At 39.0% G+C, this 16,885-nt stretch overlaps 1 protein-coding gene across 1 annotated transcript in view; it reads right to left on the bottom strand.

Annotated features, from left to right (window-relative positions):
- pde5ab (phosphodiesterase 5A, cGMP-specific, b) overlaps positions 1-12,700 on the bottom strand; it is a 72,749-nt gene extending 60,049 nt beyond the window's left edge. Inside the window, exons 1-3 of the mRNA XM_085351136.1 lie at positions 12,603-12,700; positions 8,836-9,358; positions 7,852-8,025 (exon numbers count right to left, since the gene is read on the bottom strand). Of these exons, the coding sequence (XP_085207262.1) occupies positions 7,852-8,025; positions 8,836-9,358; positions 12,603-12,700 (795 nt within the window). The remainder of the gene's footprint in view (positions 1-7,851; positions 8,026-8,835; positions 9,359-12,602) is intronic.
- Positions 12,701-16,885: the final 4,185 nt, after the last annotated feature.

Below are 16,885 nucleotides of genomic sequence, written 5' to 3'. Positions count from 1 at the left end.
ACCCTTCTTCTACCCTCGCCTCTTTTTGCTACCCATGTGTTTTATATACAACTACTGCATGCCCTCAACTTTTACCTTTTCTCTCCCATAGTTTGTGTTTAGTCCTTATCTCTGTATACGCTCCTTTTTTCTCATCTCTCTTCACTTCACCGCTGCTCCTCCCTTCAACTGATTTTACCAGGGATCTCTTTGTGTTAAGAGGGGGATACTAATAAGGAAGAATTCGTTAAATTGCTGCTGCTTTCTCTATAACATTGTAGGCTTTACCTTACAATACAAAGCACCTAGAGGTGACTGTTGTGAATTAGTGCTATATAAATAAAACAATAAATAAAAGTTTTAAAAAAATTGAATTAAATAGTATTACAGGTTGTATTGCTTTTTGTCAGCATGTGTTCGAGCTGTTCAGTAGTTTTTTTGAAAGAATTATCACCTCAAAACTCAATCTGTTGCTTTAATTTTCTCAGAAATCCTTAATTTCAGTATAAATTATATGACTCATTTTCTACACAGTGAAAGGCCATTCAGTGAGACACAGCACTTTGGCAAACATTTGGTTCCATTCCTGAAAAGGTGCTCCCAGTTTAATTCAGCAATCCAGCACGCAGCACTAATAAGCTGATCACCGTCCACACACACACACAAGCTCCTTTGTAAATTGGTTTGGTCCAGGCTATTTCGAAAACACATTATTTAGTCCACTCCACAGAGAGCTGTATTAATATAAACGGGCAGAGGTGGAGCTGTTTTGGCCTGTGCTGCTGAAGTCAATGTAATCCTGTGCAGACTAATGGGAAGTTAAAGATCCAATCAGAGGGTTGGGGACTCCGTCAGATGATGTCGATAGACTTCCTGGAAGCAGTACGAGGTTCTGCAGCAGCACACAGGCATGTGTGTTCACACACACACACACAGCTTGCCACATCTACACTGACTGTCAGACTAACACACTGCATTTACCAACACAGCTGCAGTTGTGGCAGGGAGGCGATGCATACACAAACATTACGCATTATTATATTTGAACACAAATACGAGGAACTATAAAGCAAATAAGGTCAGCCATAGAAGCACAAATTAAATCTGACCTGGAAAACAAATCTCATATGTGCACTTTTTTTTTTACATTTCATGACACAAATCCATGCAGGCATTAATTATACACAATTATAATTTCTTCTGGGATTAATAAAGAACTCTGATTCTGATTCACACACAGACACACTCAAAAACACTTGAACCCCCAAGTGCACACTTAGCAGGTACACACACACACACACACACCCACACACACACACACACACACACACATGCACATGCACATCCCATAAGTCATTCTTGATCTGTTCCTCTCTCTCTTTCTCTTCCAGCTCCATAATCATCATCTTGTGGTTGGCAGGCAACCAGATGACAGTGTTATCAAAGGAGGATGGTACCCAGCAGGAAATCTTTTTTGCACACACAGAATCACACCACACCAGTCCATCTTATTTGCTGCTGTGCATGTTTTGATTTACAGTGTCATGCAAAAAGTCTTGAGCTTCCCTTCATTTCTTTATTTTGCTTCAAGCCTACCAGACCATTTTGTAATTTTTAAAGTGGTCTTGGGCAGCAGTATTCCAGGCTTTTGGAAGGTCTTTCAAAGGGTTTATTTGGGCATTGGTGGATTTTTTTTTACTCTAGTCCTTGTACCGGACTATTTTCAGAGGAATGGTTCTATATTTATTGAGACACTTAACAGAGATTATTAATTAAGCCTGTCACAAAAACACATAACACAGTTATTCCAATTTCTTTAGCTGAATCTTTGAAAAATTACAAAGATAAAACAGTCTGACAGGCATGAAACTGCATTTTTACCCCAACAACATTATTATCAAAGAACTATTAGCTGAAAACTTGGCATATCTTATCATGGTGTGTGGCGTATAGTATTTACAGCAGATTGACAGAATCAAAAAATACAGAGAAACAACAACAGGGAGATGCATTTGGCCCTTCAGATGCATCTACTCATAGCTAAATTTCAGCGAGTGGTGTTGGGCATCTTGTCAAAATTGATCAAATTATGAATGCAATCTGGAAAGTATGTGATTAGCAACATGCTCATTTTTCAGTATGACAACGATACCAAACACACTGCCAATGCAGTACAAGCATAACAGCAGCATGCTAACAGTCAGGTACTTGCTTCCCCTGTACTCGGGATTTGTCCTGTAGAACATGGATGCTTTTGTCCTATATAGCTGTAATCAGGCCTCTAATTTGCCTTTTATCTGTGCACAGGTGCAAAAAAGAAGAGCAGCTTATGCATGACAGTAGAAACAGGCATCTAATTATTCATGTGCCAAAACACATTAAGGTTCTATTGGCAAGAATTCAACAATCCAGCACCTCCACATGGCATTCATGTTTTCTGGTTTACACAGCATCTACACAGCATTTATACAAAATGAGCTTTTGTTTAAAAGAAATGTTATTTATATTTTTATAAATATGCTCTATATAACGTTGTTATATTTTAACAACATGGTGCCTAATTTATGTTTGTAAATATATTTAGCAAAACAATTTTTAATGCAGTGGCAGTTTGGGGTCACTGTGCAGAAATGAATGTGCTGTCATTCATATCTGTAAATAAATGCTCATCAAACACTGATGCTATTAGTACCTGTCGCTTTGTGTTACATTACATAAAGCTTTACATAAAGCTTGCAAAAAAATAAGAAGACTAATTATACAGTAAGGGAAAAAATATTTGAACTGCCAGCTGATTTCGTAAGTTTTCCCACTAACAAAGAAATGATCAGTCTATAATTTCAATGGTAGGTTTATTTGAACAGTGATAAATTAGGTTACAAATTAATTTGCATTTTGATGAATGAAACTATGGAACGCCAGGACTGCCATAATGAATTAATTAAATACACCATTAAATAATTAATTAAATGTGGCAATAATTAATTAAAATTGGAATTAATTAATTAAATAAATAGTTATGACACATGTAATTAATTAATTATTGACACATTTAATTAATTAATTATTGACACATTTAATTAATTATTTATGTATTTCACATTTTAATTAATTATTGACACATTTCATTAATTATTGACACATTTAATTAATTATTTAATGATATATTTATTTATTTCATTTTGGCAGTCCTGACGCCTGGCTCTCATCATGAAATAATTTTATCTGTCAGCCTCACCCATCAAACTCAGGGGGCGGGGTTAACGCTGATCGAGTCAAAACCATTGCTTTGGCCTGGTGGCCATTGTTTCTAGCACACAACAACCGGCATGTGGAAGCTAACAGAACTGAGCTTTGAAAAACCCTGTTTGTGTGTTACCAAATACCGTTTTAATATTTTTTTAGCCGAGAATGTAGTGGTTTAATCTTCATGTGTCTGGTCGGTTTGTCAAGATACAGCCTCTTTGCAAAAGTGTTTCGATGATTTCGGAGATGTCTGCCCAGTCTCACGGCAAAGCGTGGGATAGACCCGCTCGCCTCGCAAGCAATCCCACCGACAAAGCGCAGGCCCCGGTACACAGCTGTAGTAACCCCCGCTGACTTCTTTTACTGAGGTTATATTTATCGATGTTTTATTTCCTGATGTTCTTATGTGTCCTACGTGTTTCAGTCGCCAATTCTGAATTATAACTAACATTAAAAACATGTTTAAGGAGGAGAGAGAGCAAATAAATCTGTTTAACATCTGATCTTTGGGTTTTTGTTCAGTAATCAGCGTGACCTGTGTATAAACACATAAAAGAGATAACGTTGGTGTTTCCGTCATGTAGTAACTGCTGGCTTTAACTGTACAAAGGTTGTTCGACACTATGAAACACATACAGACTTCATGATGTTCGGCTAATATTTTTATTGTGAATATTAATCATGCTGACCTCGCTCTGTACACCACGCAGCGAGGTCAGCATATCCACGATATCCTCAGCTCCATGAGTTAACACAAAGTTTCCCAGCTGACTATCTAACTGCCAACTATTCCAGAGACGTGAAAATATACAGCATAAAGAAAAGTGTAAGAGACTCAGCAGCAGATTAGAATAACAGTTATACATTTAATAAATCACCAAATGAATCCAAGAAACGAGCAAACCTGTTCCGACAATTTGAATTTGTATTCCCTCAGCTGCAGACTCGCTGCTGTTTAAATGTTTGAAAAGGAAGATTAGATATAAAAAACGTCAAACATAGACTCAGTCTGCCTTCACATTTGATATGAGGCCAGCACGTATAGTGGCCTCAGCAGGCTATTACTGAAATACACGTGCTATATCATAAACTATGATATAAACAGGGAGGTCCTATTAACATGTTTAGTTTTAAAGGACACCTTCCTGCCTTTAGTCTCATTCATGAGCAGTATTAGTTTTCTTCTAACATCCAGAAGTCTGCACAATGTGTTTCATAGTTTGTAACAAGCCTTTGACAGGTAAACATAACATGACCGAAAAAGAAAAAAAAAAGAAAAAAAAAAGAGAGAGAGTGTTGACATAAGAAGAGAAAATTCTCTCAATTATGGAGACAGACAAATGGTTCATTTATGTTTGATGTGTGTTTATTCCTCCCTAAATATCGTCGGTGAAGTTCGCCATGCATGTCAGATTTTCCTGCGCATTTTTATACCTCTGCCAACAGAGAGAGAAAAAAAATCACATTCTAACAGACAGCTGGTGCTTAGAATACAGTTGAATAACTATTAAAAAACAGATGATATTTAGATGATAGTTCAGTCTAACACATGTGCCAGTGAACCATTAAACGTCTGTGAAACTATGCAGTTATGAAACGTAACTTTAACCTCAGCCAAACCGATTTGCTCAGTTGTAAATAAAACAGCGAAGTAAACGTGACCCGACAGACAGAACCTGAGTGAATGAAGTCCAGCGTTTAACCACTGAGAGCTAAAACTCAGCTGAGGTTTGAAAGCTGTGTGCCGGTGATTGGACATCAGCCGCTGATAAAGCTGTTCGCCTATAAAGTGCTCTGTAAGGAAACGAGCTCCAGCAGCTCTGCGCTCGGGGAAAACACTATATTTACTTATCTTGTGCAGAAAAATGCGCTGACATTGCGTTATATCGAGCACCGGCTGCCCAGTTAAACTGTGACTATCACCAGGTAACTAGGCGTGTTTCTTGAATTAGCAGCAGGTGTTAAACAGCTGACAGATGAGGAGGAGGATGCATGCAGGTAAACTGAGGGTCTGCTGAGCTGATCGCTGGTTTCGTGAGAAAAATGTCAGCTCGTTCTTTATGTTACAGAAGCACAGAGACACAAGACCAGGCGGAAAGAGACGATCGTTCGGTGAAAATGAGAATCTGCGAATGCAACATGTGGAACACGGAGAGTGGAATATGTAAACAAACCGGTTAACGTAACCCCCTCGGTGCACTCTGCATGCTAACTGTTAGCAGAGCTAGTGAAATCTCTGAAAACATCTGAGCACTTTTGCAAACATGTTCTATGTTGACAACCTGACCAGACATACGTCGCGACATTCGCGGCTAAAACACTGTTAAAAGTGTAGCTGGTGACAGAAAAACGGGGTATTTTAAAACTACACCACCACCATTGCTGCTTGTGATTTGATCTGCATTCTGGGATAACTGGCTGCCCCAAGTCTACACAAGCAATCGATTTTCTAGGATCGACCTGTTTTGACTTACTTTGCACGGCAACCAATCAAATGTTAGAGAAGCTGCATGGGCAGCGTTAACCCCGCCCCCTGAGTTTGATGGGTGAGGCTGACAGATAAAATTATTTCATGACGAGAGCCAGGCGTCAGGACTGCCAAAATGAAATAAATAAATATATCATTAAATAATTAATTAAATGTGTCAATAATTAATTAAATGTGTCAATAATTAATTAAAATGTGAAATACATAAATAATTAATTAAATGTGTCAATAATTAATTAATTACATGTGTCAATAATTAATTAAAATGTGAAATACATAAATAATTAATTAAATGTGTCAATAATTAATTAATTACATGTGTCATAACTATTTATTTAATTAATTAATTCCAATTTTAATTAATTATTGCCACATTTAATTAATTATTTAATGGTGTATTTAATTAATTCATTATGGCAGTCCTGGCGTTCCATATGAAACAAGTATTTGATCTCCTATTAGTGAGCAAGATTTCTGGATCCTAGGTGTATTTTATACAGATAACAAGCTAACACTGGGAGCCTTCTCAACTAGTTACCTGTATAAAAGAACGCTGTTCACCATGCCCAAGACCAAAGAGCTTTCTAAGGATGTCAGGGACAAGATTGTGGACCTACATAAGGCTGGAATGAGCTACAAGACCATTGCCAAGCAGCTGGGTGAGAAGGTGGCATCAGCTGGTGCGAACATTCGCAAATTGAAGAACCATAAAATAACTCCCTCAATCCGGAGCTCCACGCAAGATCTCACCCCGTGGAGTTTCAATGACAATGAGAACAGTCTGGAACCAGCCCAGAACGCTAGTTACCAAGAAAACAGTTGGTAACACACTATACCGTGAAGGACTGAAATCCTGCAGTGCCCACAAGGTCCCCCTGCTCAAGAAAGCCCATGTACAGGCCTGTTTGAGATTTCCCACTGAACATCTCAATGATTCAGAGGAGGACTGGGTGAAAGTGTTGTGGTCAGATGAGACCGCAATCAAGCTATTTGGCATCAACTCGTGTTTGGAGGAGAAGAAGGAAAACTGCCTATGAGTCCAAGAACACTGTCCCCACCGTCAAACATGGAGGTGGAAACATTATGCTTTGGGAGTGTTTTTCTGCCAACGGGACAGGACAACTGCACCACATCACAGAGAGGATGAATGGGGCCATTTACCGTCAAATCTTGGGTGAGAACATCCTTCCCTCGACCAGGGCATCGAAAATGGGTATGGGTGGGTATTCCAACATGACAATGATCCAAAACAAACGGCCAAAGAAACAAAGGATTGGCTCAAGAAGAAGCATATTAAGGTCTTGGAGGGGCCTAGTCAGTCTCCAGACCTTAATCCCACAGCTTGAACCTTCAGCTCCCTACACAGATTTTCTGTGTAGGGAGCTGAAGGTTCAAGTTGCCAAACATCAGCTACAAAACAATAATGACAAGGATAGGATCTGCAAAGAGGAATGCCACAAAATCCTCCCTGAGATGTGTGCAAAATTTGTGGCCAACTACAAGACACGTTTGACCTTCGGTTTTGCGACCAAGTACTAAAGCACTTTTTTCAAAGGGATCAAATACTTATTTCCTGCATGAAAATGCAAATTATTAACTTTTTTCGGGATTTTTTGGTTATTGTTCTGTCTCTCGCTGTTCAGACAAACCTACCATTGAAATTATAGACTGATCATTTCTTTGTTAGTGGCCAAACTTACAAAATCAGCAGGGGTTTAAATAATTTTCTGACTGTATGTATTTCTTTTTTATTTGTTTGGTTGTTGTCAGCAGCTGTTTTTGCCATGTGGCTATACAGAGTGATATGAAAAAACACAACCAATGTATGTTTTATTACATGACCAAAGCCAACAGGCACTGCAAGCCTCCCAAAAATTAAATCGCTAGTTTGTATTACGTCCATACGTCCACATGTGTGGTAAAAGCTGAAACTCGAGAGGAGCACTTTGACCTACTCACCCTCTTTGGTTCCTCTCATATCCACTGAGCTCTATCAGCAAGAATGATCAAACTAAACTAAAGCATACGTAAGTCTGTTTTTGAACACCCACATACACACGGCAAATCAGCTCATGTAAGATACTTTAACTGATGCTGCTAAAGATCTCTGTTTTTAAAGAAGACTTAAAAGTGCTCACCTCGTAAGCATTCTTGATATTGAGTGGTTGTCCCGTAGAAGCTACGTGTCCCACAATCCCTTTGTTCCACTCCAGTCGGATAGAGTTACTGGAAGATTCTTCCAGTGTGGTTCCTTCTGCCACATCAAACAGCCGGCTGACCAAGAACTTCCTGTTTGAGCTATCCTCACCCACCTGAGATCAAAAACAAAAAGTAGCAACACAACTGAAATAAAACTAATGACTGAAATAGAAGTTATAAGCCAATACTGTACATATGACAAAAACACAAATAATTGTGTTTTTTTTTTTTGCATGTTCCAGTTTTGGTGACTGTTAGCATCTTATATTTAGAGTTTAACTTTTTATTCCAAAAGACTAAATCATAAAAAAATGATATAGAGGAATTTTTAGCATTTACAACATAGCATTTATAGCAAAGTAATATTGCTACACTCTTTTTTTATCACAGTCTTAAGAGAGCATCACAATAACTGTGAAATATGAAATAAACCACAGCCTGCTTTTGTTTTTACCAGATGACCGTGCGCTGTAGTCACTTCCTTTCTTTCCAAGATGAGACAAGAACAACAACTGCGTGCAGAGCTAGAGCCAGAGGGTAATTAACTTAGCTAAGCATGCTAATCACTTCTAGCTTGCAACACAAGTACCTGATACCTGTATTAAAGCTCCATCCAACTCTGAAAAACACTGCTCAGAATCAAATTTTTAAATGTGTAACTACTGCTTTAAGCTTACCGCTAATGATAAACTTATGAAATGAAATAACATTCATGCATACATGTAACTTTTTGTTAGGGAGCACAGTGACAGGCTTAGTGACAGGAGATTTACGTTGTTCTACATAAACTGTTAAATAAAACGAGGGTGGCAATGTAATACGCTTCTTGTAACATACTAGTGAGCATATAAAGAGGCGTATCTTCTTTTTGTGCTCTGCAACAGTTAAATCAGTTACAACTGTAGCTTTCTTTCCTGACGTACCAGAAACAGTGAGTAGCGGTCTGCAGCAATCAGCTCATTGATGTGGAGGAAGATCTTATGGCAGAGCGCTGTCACATCCAGATGACTCGATACATCCTTCACCAGCTCCAGCAGCCTGGCACAGCGGTCACCCTCAAGACCACCACCACCTCCATTCCCACCTCCCCCACCAATACCACCCTCACCCATCACCAAGCCCCTCACAGGGACAATTTCACGGTCAGCGTCACTCAAAAATGTCAGCGAGCCCTCTGAGTCTTTAACCACAATGGGTCTGAGTGGGCGGTCAAACTCTGACGCTGAGATTTTGCGAGTTGGGGTACCAGGGGCCGGGCTGGAGACTGTAGCTGGGGATGGACAGCGGTTGTCCAAGTGGCTGAGGGTAGGTGGGAGGATGGTGGAGGCACAGGAAGGGCCAAGGTCAGTGGTGGGCTGGTGGGCTCGCTGCTGTGAAGGACTTTCTTTGGACACAGATGGCTGAAAGGAATGGATGCGTTCAGCAAACCAGGCATTCACCATCTCCCTGTCAAAATTAAAAAGAAAATGTCCGTCAGAAGTTTTTAGAATATCTCCAAAACATTATGACCACCCACAACTAAAAGGCTGTTGGCACTTGGCATGATACCAAAACAGCTTTAGACCACATAAGCCTTGCCTGCACAAGTACACATATTGACCAGAAGAACTGTCTTACTTACCCACACATATATCTCAAACCTTAATATGCTCCATTGTTAGATCTATTGTTAGGAGGTAATCAGTCTAATTTGCTTCAACTGTGACTAGACATACTGTTTTGGCTCATAGGGTTAGATTACCTGCAGATATACTATATTATATATGAAGCCTTTTTGAGTAAATGCACAAGGCAAATTGATTGACAGGTAGACTGTGAGTAGTGCTGTGTTGCTAATCAAAGCCAAACTCCTGCACAAATTCTTGTCTGCTACTGCATCAAAACAAAAACAGACATTAATCAAGAACAGTTTGCCGAAATTTATTCTGCAATTAGAATAAAAATGGAGAACGATACGAATTCAAATCATTTGTTAGGCATCTCATTACAGGCTGAATTTTAAATTTTTTCCATCATGAAATGAGTTCCATGCCCGTGTAGTGGAAAGAAGAAGAACATTAAAATTTAACCAGATGATCACATTATACACACTTTAATCTAATAAAAATCTCTTCTTTGTACCTAATCAAAGCTCACAAGCTTCAACTTCAAAAGGACTTAGTTGAGATGAGGATCACAGAGCTTCCACACCAAAAGAACAGGATCAGCATCGACTGAACATAAATTACAGAGGTTCCATAAAACCTGTTTACATCAACTAACTGAAATCCAACTCAAATGAATGAAAACAGTGCAAAAATGACCAAAGTTACAAAAGAATTGTTGATTATGTACAAACAAACATGCGTCTTCAGCTGCTCTTCATTCAATGTAATAACTCATGAAAACTATTCCTTCTTATTCCTTCTTGCATTTTAAGTCTGAAGCTGATGCTATCCTTTAGGGAGAATGGAAGTTTTGCTGACCAACATTCATGAGGGCACGTGGGACAGAAAAGAGTCAATAATTTGCTGGAGAAACAAGCTGTTGGTTCTTAAGTCTACTTCTAAGGATGCAATCTAATCCTGACTCAAGAAAGCTGGACAGGGTCTCAATGACTGCTGGGAGATTTATGAAATTCAATTCTATTCTCTGCATTTACGACATCACACATCAACATCAACTCAGTATCAGCAGACACCTCGACATAAAAGTGTCAGGAGTTTACAGATGTTTAAATGCAATGATAAAACACTGAATTCCAAAGTCCTCCATGGCTCTACTTTTGCAAAACCCCATCTGAGCCTATATATCTGAGAAGACTACCCACGCTGACCTGCCAATTATTTCCAAGTACACTAACAAACAGCATACAGTAAGTTATACAACCTGCAATATTTCTTATTATAAAATTAACCACAAACTTTATGCAAAAGAAATAACTAAAAGCAGGCTGTCTCTCACTGTGGCTCAGGACACAAACAGCTGAAATTGTGTTCATAAACAGCCAGACCACCTTCAAAATGAATCTCAAATACTTGAAAGTATTCAGAGTTAGCCTTTAAATTTAATAAGAGAAAGCTTGCAAAAAGATTTAGAAATAAATGTACAAGTGAGAGTGAGAAAGAGATGAAATGTTGAGCAAGCAGAGTGCTCTTTACATGCTTAGAAGATGAAATTATTATATGATATTAAATAACAGTAAACAGTGATAACAATGTAAATTGAATGAATGTAAATGCAGCAGTAGCCAGAATACTTTTATCAAGGCTATGTGTTTATGTGTGTTTGTGTGTGAGATAACCACTGGAAGCCTCTAATGATGACATTTACTGGAACAAATCAAATATGAGTGTGTGTATTAGACAGAGTGTATGCTAGTGTGTAAACAGAAACATTAAATTGAATGTGATTATGGAGAATCTCTCCAATCAGCCAACACATTGTCTAATCAACCCACACACATTTCGAGCATGCACTCCACTTCAGGTCCAGTTTTCAAACGCGCCGAAGGTCATGTGACTCATTCTGTTTCTATGCCTGTCACCAAAGCTCTGTTCACCTGAACGGAAGGTCAGAACCTTGAGAAGGTGATAAAAAGTGCTGGCTGTGAAATTGTCCGTGGTATCTTGGGCATATCCAAGCAAGTAAAACTTTGTAGGAGACAAAGTGCTCGTTATGTGCAGTTTCTCAGAGGTCCTCTCCTCCTCCATCTCCCATTGAGCTGCCTGACTCCCCACAGGGCTGACCCTAATGTATCCAGGGGATGTGTGGCTGAATCAATACCTCTCTAAGAAATGCCTCTCAACCAGAACTGCAGAATGGCTGATGTGTGCAAACCTCTTGCTCCAAGCCAATCAACTTTTTTGCTTTAGTAATGTGGTCAAAAAATGCAGGAGGGAGAGAAAAAAATGTCCTCTGACAATGGAAAATATTTCAAGATGGACTTGGGATGTTGTGACAGATGAAAAAACACTGAGTGACATTACCTTGGTGGTAGTGAATAAATAGGTCTGAAGGGGTTTGTCACTAAAGCAAACACAGACATAAAGTGCCCTGATGAAGTGCACTGATGAAATTCCCAGGTATGCATGCTGTAAAAAAGTCTTACACAGCCGCTACAGTTCCAGAAAGACTGCTTTGGATTCTGTGTTTGCCGAACAAATTGAAAGGCTAATTTGTTCCAAACCACACTCTCTGAGGTTCAAAAACTGAACGCTACAACACAAATGAAGTGCTTTCTTTTATATGGAAGGTAAGTGTAATTATCACTGAACAGCAAACTATGAGAATTAAACAGAATCACTGGCAGCAGTAAAAGTTAATGATTAAAGGGCTCAGTCTAACTCTCAGAGGTGTTGTGACGTGGACGGTGAAACGAAATAAAGTCGTAGACTGAAAGGAGCTCGCCAGCACAGCAGCTCTGTGACATCCAAAACACTGCAGGTAGCGCACCTGAGCAGGCTCACCTCCACTGCACACGATGATTGGTGTCAAGATACGATCAGTGCAGGTTTTACAGTCTTCCTGAATAAACAGCGAGGTAAAGTGACACCTACAATGGAAACAGTCAGAACTAACAAAGGGAATCTGATTGCCTGCGCGGCTGCACATAAAATAGTTTATTTGCAGAGAAAAGCCCTGGAAAGTCACATACACCCGGCTGAACGTACACTGACCTCTCCACTGTTATTTTTTTTCTTATTTTTACCTTGACGCCTTTCTGACAAAGTAGGAATGGGTGAACTCCAAGTGGTCGTCCAGCCACGCTTCCATCCTCTCGTTTTCCAGGGAACAACAGTCCTCCATGGTGGAAAAGCGACAACAGCGTCTCCCCACTGTGAGCTCCGATTACATTTATCCGCGGAAGACCCGGTACCGAATATATGTGGAGGAATAAAGAGGGAGCAAGGCGGGAGAGAAAGAGGGGGATCCGAGAGAGAGCTCCTCGCTAGCCGGTTGGTAGGTCGGTGCGCGCGGATCAGAGCTGTGACTGCGCGCTTCCTAGTTGGTCAAGCGACTCTGAGTGAACTGGAGAGAGAGAACGAGTGAGCGAGGGAGTGAGGAGAGAGGGGATAGCAATCGAAAAACCCAAGTATGAGAGATGTTATAGTTTAGTTTCGTTTGTTTGTTTGTTTTATGTAGAAACCACATTGTTAGGCTATAGCCTGACAAAGTTATTTCTACTAACTATTGTTGTTGTTATTATTATTATTATTATTATTATTATTATTAGATATAATATTAATAATGCTTAAGGTTATTTTAAATTGGAGGACGGCAAACACGACAACAATTGGTCTATATATATATATAAGTCTAATGATAATTTAAGTAAAGAAATAACAAATGTAACCTACTGCTACATGGGTTTGATTTGTATTGTTGAAATATTCTGCTTTGCTTCCAGTCACTGATGTTTGCCATTAGATGTTTATATGTTTGCTTCCATGGGTCAGCCAATCAGACTAACTCTGCATCTAAAATAGCATCGTGTGGCCATTGTTCCACACACTTCTGCGTAGATAAATCGTTGTCTTTTATTAACTAGTTAGCCTATTCTTGCTACTTCCCTAGATTTTTTCAACCTGGGAACACATTACCAAACTAGCCCAACTTTATTCTATCTGTACTGTAACAATGGGCATCAGCCTCTGGTTAGTAAGGTCCCATATTTGTGGTGTTTTGAAACTGGATGTAGAACACTGTCTGGCTCTAAATATTCAGCTGTGTTTCAATCAAATGGGTAAAGTCTAATCTTGTTTATCCTTCTGTTTGACAGTAATATTTCCAAAATAAACTTCATATTGTATTCAATAAGACGTGTGAGCTTGTGACTGAGATCATAAAGTCATAAGGAATGTGTTTATTGAGGTCATAGATAAGGGAGGCAAAGGGCTATTTTCCCATAAACTTGCATACAACCAGCTTGTTGACACCAGATGTGGCATCCTTCACTGGCTATTAGGTTTTAAGCTTTTTTTTTTTGCATTGGCGCCACCTTTCACACTAAGAAAAGTGCACATTTATTAAACATTCTTTGTTTAAGAGAACCCAAGTAATAATTACCAAATGTTAAAACATTTGATGTCAGATCCCTGTCTGTCAGTGTTTACTGTAGACACTGCAGTGTGTGATATGTACATCAGTGCTGTGAATAAAGTACTTGTCTCAAAAGCAAAACTACTATAGGATACTAAAGTTTCAAACTAGGACTGGGCAACCTATCTAATATACTAATTGTAAGACAGGTTTTGCCGCGTACCATGGTTAAAACAGCTTTATGGTAACCATCGAGTTAAAATAGTTAAAATAAAACATTTCTATTAATTCAGATTTTGTTGTATTAAATGTAGAAAAAATACTGAGTGGTCGATTTGAATGAGTATACCAGTGCAATTTCAGGCACAATATGGTTTAAATTACATTTGTTTTTGGAGGTTATTTAAACATATTCTGATATATATTGTATATTGTGTTATAGCCCCAAGTATCCTTTAACAGAAAGAAGCAGTAATGTATGTCAAATATGGCTTGTCATTTGTGGTTCACATTGTAAAAAGATGTGTTTTAATTTTTTTTCTAACTCTAACCAAGTACTTTTTGTGATTCAAACAGAAATATAAACAAACAGCAATAGGAAAATGACACCAAAGCCTAAAAATGGCCCCAAAGCAAACTAGAATTCCTGTCCGCTAGTCAAAAGTCAGATCATGCTCACCACATCTACCACATTATTCTGACTAGATCTCAGTAAGACCATATTCTGAACAAAAAACAACATTTCATTACAGTCAGAGATTTTACAGCTTGCTTCTTTCTGGTAACTCATGCTGAGGAGAAAGAAAGTTGTGCAAAGTCCAAAATTGCCTCAGGTTATGCCAGTTGAATAAAACTGGTTAGCAGTGAGGACTACTAGCAAGTAGTGATGTGTCGGTCGCGAACGAAATGGCTCTTAGAGCCGGGTCTTTGACGTGAACGACGCGAGCCGGCTCCTTATCACGAGCTGTGGGTTTTTTTTCTCTTTCTTTCTCTCACCCTCTCTCTCGCACTTTTTTTCCCCTTCACTCTGCACACAAGCCTTGTGTTTTGCGCTGGGAAGAGGGGGGAGGGGCCGTAGTTACACTGGCAGTAGCACAGGAACAGAGCGGGAGGGAGAGAGAGAGAAAGAGAGCAGGGGACAACAACTTCACATTAGAAAGGTATAGTAATCATCCACAACTATTTTCATTTGCAGATGATAAAGGATTCAGAAAGTTTATTCATGCAGGCCCATATGACAGAGAATATGCATCTTCTTTTTATTTTCATATTTTAATTTATATTTAATTGAGTTGTGGTTTGCAGTGTTTTCTGCTGTTTCACTTTAAATTTGTTTAAAAGGAAAAAGCTGAAAATTTAAATAGTTAAAAGTTGAAATATGAATAGTTGGTTTTTGTATTATATGATTTATTTATTAGATTTTATGTGGAGTGAATAAATAAAAGTATATTTATGGTGGCCCCTAGAGACAAAGCACGTACAAACACGTACGCACTCCGAAGCACGTACAAACTCCAAAACACGTAAAAACTCAGAAGCACATAAAAACTCAAAACACGTACAAAACACAATGCTCCAGGATGCTAGTGTCAGTGTTGAGCTTTTGTTACCTAGTGGCTACACAAGTACCAACGACCAGATTTGGTGTGTGGTTGTAACAGGTAAATGAACTTTTTTTTTAAAAAATATTTCAATACATATGAGTGCTTGTGTATAAATACACAAACAATACACACATGCTTTCAATTGTGTAATTTAAGTGATCTAGGTAGCTCTGTTTTGGAAGTTCAGTTCATGCTAGAAATGTGTTTTGGAGTTTGTACGTGTTTTGTCTCTAGGGGCCACCGCATATATTTATATATAAACATATATAAATAAAACCACTTTTTTTACATTAGTAATTCCTTTTGTGCATAATTTTATATTATTGTTAATAATAAATTAATTAAAGCAACAAGACAACCTGAAGAGCCAGTTGGGAGCCGAAAGAGCCGGCTCTCTAAAAAGAGCCGGAAATCCCATCACCATTCACCAATGTTCCCTCTAAGCTGCACGCATGCGCAGTTGCGCACTGCGGGCTCGGTCTCTGCGCACAGGAAAAACTGCATTGTGAAAAAAAAAAATCTAACCTGAATTGAAAATAAAACTTTAACAATTCTGTTTTGCAGTGTAGTCAGTAAGTGACTGGCTGCTCCCTGTATGGGATTAGAACGATGCCACCTTATCCTGTAGTCCAGCCGATGATGCGATTCACATTCGTATATAAGCAGTTAATCAGCGTGGTTGACAGGCTATGACAGCGTCCTTATGTGCGACACCGGTGTTTTAGCTAGCAAAGCGTCGTGGCTGATGTGGAGTGAAGCCACGTTAATGACAACGTGTACAACTATTGGAGATGTGAGCAGGACAGACGGAACAATTGACGGAAAAAGTGTGGACTTTATACCAGTTTTTAAATTGTGTTGATAGGCCACGTAAAACCAGAGTTATGATAAAAATATCTGCAATGTTTGTTTTTCCTGAATGCTATGTTTGTTTATATTTACTGTGGTAAGAAACGGTAAAAACTGCATTTTATAAGGAAAACGTTCGAAAACACTCTCCGCCTGTAAGCAAAAACAAAACCAAACCCCCCCCTCCCCCCCCCACCACCACCCTTTCCTATTTGTCGAAAAAATTACCATGTTGACCAATCAAAAAATTACATGGCAACGTGGCATTTAGTTGTTTAGGAAAGGGGGAAGTTTTAGGAGTGACGGCGGTGTTTTGAGATGAGAGATTTGCCACGTTTAGCGCAAATCTTGTGTAGTTAGTGTGTAGTGTAGTCAATAGTTTTGTTGTGTGTGTCAGAACAGTGAGGCAACTGCTGAATGTTACAGGTGTTACAGGAGTGATACATCTCCTGTTGTCAGGCCTGAAGGTATCAGGCTGTTGTTCTCCTTTATCTCATAG

Source organism: Diplotaxodon limnothrissa, linkage group LG3 (genome assembly GCF_057381915.1).
Source record: "Diplotaxodon limnothrissa isolate DT_005_m linkage group LG3, D_limnothrissa_male_GT1.1, whole genome shotgun sequence".
In the NCBI taxonomy this organism is placed as follows: Eukaryota; Metazoa; Chordata; class Actinopteri; order Cichliformes; family Cichlidae; genus Diplotaxodon; species Diplotaxodon limnothrissa.
Note: the sequence above shows the minus strand (reverse complement) of the source record. Positions and strands in the feature narration are given on the sequence as shown.